Source organism: Leptidea sinapis, chromosome 32, assembly GCF_905404315.1.
Source record: "Leptidea sinapis chromosome 32, ilLepSina1.1, whole genome shotgun sequence".
NCBI lineage: Eukaryota > Metazoa > Arthropoda > Insecta > Lepidoptera > Pieridae > Leptidea > Leptidea sinapis.
This window is the reverse complement of record NC_066296.1, coordinates 7,588,182-7,594,181: the sequence shown is the minus strand read 5'-3', so window position 1 is coordinate 7,594,181 and position 6,000 is coordinate 7,588,182. Positions and strand designations below refer to the sequence as shown.

General features: G+C 33.8%; 1 protein-coding gene across 1 annotated transcript in view; it reads left to right on the top strand.

Moving 5' to 3' along the window:
• The first annotated feature begins 2,215 nt into the window (after positions 1-2,215).
• Positions 2,216-6,000, top strand: part of LOC126974462 (uncharacterized) — a 304,322-nt gene continuing 300,537 nt past the window's right edge. Inside the window, exon 1 of the mRNA XM_050821967.1 lies at positions 2,216-2,764. Within this exon, the coding sequence (XP_050677924.1) occupies positions 2,366-2,764 (399 nt within the window). The 5' untranslated portion in view covers positions 2,216-2,365. The remainder of the gene's footprint in view (positions 2,765-6,000) is intronic.

Sequence of the window (6,000 nt, the reverse complement as noted above, 5' to 3'; positions counted from 1 at the left end):
GGTACCTTCAAAAAGCGTGTACATGATTCCTCTGGTGTTGCAAGATAATGTGGGCGGCGGTGATCACTTAACACCAGGTGCGCTCGTTTGTCCTCCTTTTCCATAAAAAAATGAAATTTGTTTAATTAAAAAAAAATCCGTATTTTATATTGTCCATTTCCACCAGTTTGTTTCAATACACCCATTTTGTATTCTCTTATTAGGTGCAAACATTTATAATATGATGAATATAAAATGTTTGTTTCCGAGTCATGGATGTTTATAGGTTTTTATGTGTGTTTAAGTTAGTATATTGTATTAAATATATCATTGTCTTGTACCCATAGTACAGGCTATGCCTAGTTTAGGACTAGATAATTTGTGTAAAAGTGTGCCAATATTTATTCATGCCAGCTTACGACACTGTAGTAGTTTCTCGGTCTCGTGGTTTTTGATATTATGTAGGCGAGGAATTGGCGACATAAAGTTGAAAATTAATTAGTGTTTATGTTAGTTTTATGGCGTTATTAGCGAAAAACTGCTATTTTGAGCCAGCTGCCGCCCACGAGGGAATTATGTACGCAATATTACCATTTTAGTTGTTTCTTATTGGGTTTAGTCATGAGGTCATTGGACTTAGGTACATCTGCTTTCTATTAAATGTAATGTCATTTATCATCTTAGAGAGAAAAAGTGAATGAAGTACCTATTACCTCATTCTTATCAAAAGTTTTATTTATAACGAGATTCGAATTCAAATAATATTTATCCAATAAGGCTTAATCTAAGCGCTTTTGAACAGTAACAATAAATATTTCTTTTAAATTACTGAATCTACCATCTGCTCGGGAAAACTTGAGCACGTGAGAAGAACAAACGCCAGTCTTTACAGAACAAAATAGTTTGTGAGTAGTGTTTAAATAATATCAAATATTTCATAAAAGTTATAAAGAATAAATTGTATAAATATAAATTATCGTATACTGGACTTTTAGAGCTTGAATTCATTGTTTTTTTTGGTTATTATAATTAAGTGAGACTCTTATTCATCTACATATTTAAAAATAATTTATTTGTTTGGTTATAATATACTTTCTCCTCAAAGTGTGAAGTGACATTAACCACTGAACCATTTAGGTACCTAGATAGGTTTTATTTACATTACTTCACAAGATTTAGTTGAGGGTCTGGCAGAAACTTCATGCTAGGTGTAATGAGTAAATTTGTTATAGAAAAATGTATTACCTACGTACAAAGTATGTTTTTTATTATATTATTTAATTGTTAGCTTTATAACGTGTGATGATAATAATGACGCAAAAAATATATGGTTTTTAATATTGACACTTAAATATTTGTATGCCAATTTATTGACGAATTGTGCTGTGCTATTTTAAGAATTAAACACGATTCATACAAATAAAAAATATTTCATTTTATTTCAAAAAATGTCCGAATGCGAGAACCACCCGATTGTCATAAGATATTTATATGTAGGTATATAAGGTATGTACCAACTGACGGAATCACGAGAAATATCAAATAATCCAATGTTAATTGAAAACTGTACTTTCCGGCATCCAAATCTGGTGCTGAAAATATATTTATCAAGTTATTTAAAGTAAGAGATACCTATGAATACGATACTATTTGTGTCGACCATTATAAAATACCATCGTTCACTACCAGAAAAACCAATCGAACTGATCGCCAGTAAGTCGCAAATGTGAATTAATTTAATTATATCAAACAGTAGGAGGCAATTTTCCGATGAAAACTAAACGCGTTCTAGTCGCTCATTCCTCGACTGACAGTCAGCGGATGAATATTTTATTGGCATGTTTAATGTAATGCACAATAAGAAACGTGACAGAGTTTTTAATTATTATTATTAGACATGAAAATCGTCAGCTGCAAGTAGGAGGGATATCGGTGGCCCCCATTTGACCGCTACTGCCATATTTGGTACGTCTCCATTCTAAATATGGCACGCGGCCAGCCCACCGCTCCGCGTTGCGCTCGCTCCGTTCGCTTCCGACTCTATTATTTCTATTTACGAAATAAACTCAAAATAAAAGCTCTATTTTCATAGATTTCGGGCACTGAAACCTCGCCGGCTATCGCTTTTCTACGGATGTGTCGGATTACGCTAGGTGGTGCCATCTTTATCGCGGGCTCCGGTTATATTCGTCGTGCGAGCGAGACGGGTAGCGATCAAGCCGCGTTGCACGGAACGGAGCGAAGTCAGTCGCGGTCCGAGCGGCCGAGTCGTCAGTCCCGCCCTCGGTTCGAACGCGTTTTCGGTCAGTCTCCGTTCGACGTTCGAACGGTTTAGTGTGGAAAGCGCTTGCGCGCACCGGTTACTGTGGCGTACTGCGAGGTTATTATGGATGCGCCCGGCGGTGCTAGAGAGCCCCGCTTCGGGTCGCCTTACAACATGGGACTCCTTGGAGATGTGCCCGATATGTATGGCGGGATCCGTCCGCCGACCTCCCTGGGGGGTGGCGGAGGCCTACGACCCGGCATGCAGCCCTGCCCGAGAACAGGAGTCAAGCGGCCGTCAGAAGCTTGCTACGATGAGAGGCCGTCTCAGAGTATGGGGCTGGAACACTGTGCGATGCCAGACATGTCTGACGATGGCTATGCCCCTCTGCAACCCAAGAAGTCACCCCCGTCAAATGGAAAGAAAACTAAGGGTCGTGTCAAAATTAAAATGGAGTACATAGACAATAAGCTCCGGCGGTACACCACATTCTCAAAGCGGAAGACGGGCATCATGAAGAAGGTGGGTCGGTTTGGCAATATTCCATAATGTATGCTGTTCAAGAACTGACCATTAGATAGAGATTTGTGAAAGTGTACATGATAATAAAAATAAGAAACTCTCTGTAGTGAGCTAGTGTGGGTTTCTTAAAAGTCAATTTAGTTTTTCTTATTAGTAGCGGAGATCAAAACAGTAAAATTTTCATGATAAACTGCAACCATTTTGAAATATACAGAAATGAACTAAACAAAGTGTTTAGTTTAAGCCATATAAAACTATATTTTCTATAATTCTTTTCTACTTAAGCCATGTACCTTAAACATTTAAATCGATGGCCTTCCAGAATTAAGAAACAATCTATCAAAATGTCAATAGTTCTCGAAGAATTTTAATTCTAGTTTCAAATTATTATCAAAAACAATCAATATTGAGCTGATAGCTATACATTTTAAATTCGATTAATTAAATGTTTTGTTTGAGAAGTAAGAATCTACAAGTTACAAGTTGTAACTTTATAACTAAAGTTGTTTAATGATGAGCATCACAATAATTATTATTGTAACATGGACTTTAAGAACCCCCAGCTCCCATAATATATGTCAGAAATTCGGATAAATTCAAATGAGTAGAAGGAATATTTATTCATTTAAAACATACAATTTATAAAAATCATGTACATGTTCTATTTGATGATTGAAAATTTAATTTAATTTTAACATGCAATATTTTAGGTTATGTTGTTCTTGAACAGTTTACAGCAAATAGTGATAAATCAATACATATTTACACTCAGAACTAATAATTTTTAACTTCTTATACTTGATATTCTGTATTTTGTGTGAATATTTGGTGTTTTTGAGTATATTTGAGAGAAAAGTTTTGACAGCTGGTATCAGCTGATTTGAGAGACTAAGTAAGAAATGTTGTTTAATATAAACTGAGCAAGGTTATCTTAACATGAATGTTAAAAAATGCTGCTATAAGTTTGTAACATACGATAATAGTTTAGAATTTTCATAATATAATAGATTTTATTTCCAAACAAATCATCAGCTGTCAACTCAACGCATTTGTTTTATACCCGGTTCCAAGAGATGGCGCCACTAGTACTGTTATAAATTTCTCGCTCTGTAAATTCTGTTGTCCTTAATTTCAAATTTAGCAATTCAAATAAAATAACTAATTTAATTTATAACATATTATATATAACTTAATTTGATAATAATAATAAATGAAATTTTAAAAATTTAAAGTTAACTAAAATATTTATTTACATAATAAAAAATCGATTAGCAGTGTAACAATAAATCGATTTTTTAATCGAATCAGTTGTAGGGCTGTGTTCGGGATGTAAATCTAGAATGAACGGACAGGATCCATATAAACGTTATGTAAATAAATTTAATTTACACAGAGTTGCAATATACTTAGCTAGGCGTTTAAAGAATTTTAATCATTAAAAGTACTGCACGGTACTAATTCATCCATGACACATATATAAGCGGTCGTAATGGCACAAGTTTAAGTCGTAAGCGAATTTTACTTGAGATATTGTGAATAAATGCATTACTTTACCGATATCTTAACTTAATCTTTGCTTGATTATTTGTGAGCAATTGGTACCGTCAAGATTTTTTAAAACAAGTTTAAATTTCAACATATTGACATTTTTACCTTCAGATTATATAGCTTAGTAAGATCACGACAGATTAAAAAAAAAAGCTTCGGTGACGCTATAGGTAGAGCCTAGGAGTCTCGGTATTTTTTTTATGAATTTTGTATTATTTTTTGTGGTTAAATACAATATTCCTTTATTGCGCTATCGTACACAATAATGACAATTTATATTACATAAAAAGTGTAACACTTCAGAATAATATAATAATTTTACATTTAAAAGTTTATCTCTCAGAAAAATCAAATTTCATTCATTATTTCTACGACCATTTTACCATCTTCACTACCAGCATCAGCATCGCCAATCTCTAATTGATACAATAAATAGGTTTATGGTAGCAAGAAACATAATAATAAGAGACAATTTAATAGAAGTATTACTATTGCCTTATGGTGAGTCTTCGCTAATGACAGAGCTTAAAAACCAAATAATTAAACAGTAAATTTCACGGCTGAAACTCGAACCCTCGGCCTCGCGGTGGTTTTTTTTAAATGTATTTAGGCGCACTTTAATAAGTTACATTCATAAGACACGTATATCATCGCATTTAAAAATCAAGCGAATAATAAAATGATTAGCCGTAGTTTCATTATGATTTTCATTCAAAATCAAAGTCAAATAAACTTTATTCAATTAGGCTTAAACTAAGCGCTGAATCGTCACTACAAATATTTCTTTTAAATTACTGAATTTACCATATGTTCGTAAAAAGTTGAGCTCGTGAGAAGAACATACAAGAAAACTCAACGGTGACTCTTTTCAATCAAATACTTAAGAGTATTTTACAATGGCTGTTGTATACGTAAGAAATTAGTTTGTAAGGCAGCATTTTATTTCATAAAAAGTAATAAATACTTAACTGTATAAATATAAATTATCGTATTTTGGATGCATCAACCTTAGAGCTTGAATTAATTGTTTGTGTTAGGTTGCTTCGTGAATTTCTGTCATAATTAGTAATTGCATCCAACAAATACACTGATTTATTAATTATAACTGGCCGACCTGGCACCACAAGCTGCTACCGTTCACCAGTTGACGCATTCGCGTTTTAGTCATCAAAATGAAACAAAATCTGTGTCTATCTTTATCCTTTTTGAGTATAAATAATACGAGACATCATTGGGTTCGTTAAATCCGATGTTGTCAGTTAGGAAAGACGTCGGGCATCGTGGAGCCCGCGTGTCGACGTCACCGCATCGAAGCATCGCCCGCCGATTTATCGATATTAGTGATTTTGCATATTCGATTACCGAATCGATTATCGAAGGGTTGTTGCGTTGAAGCTGTACGATGTTTGTAATTAGTGTGGGGGTGGGTATAATTGATTTTATCGATAAGATTGTGATTTAAATAATTTAGATGAACATGTTTTGGCGTGGCATCGTGTGTGGTGTAAAAATATAATACATAAATAAATAAATGTTATTTTTGATTGATTCAAATGACAGTCTGTTATAAGTATGTATTACAATAAAAAAAAAAATATAACCTCAAAATCTAGAAGTCAAATGTCCAGGATTAAGTGAGGCAAATGAGACTTAACATGTGATGTCTCAATGTGACGAGCATAATGTAG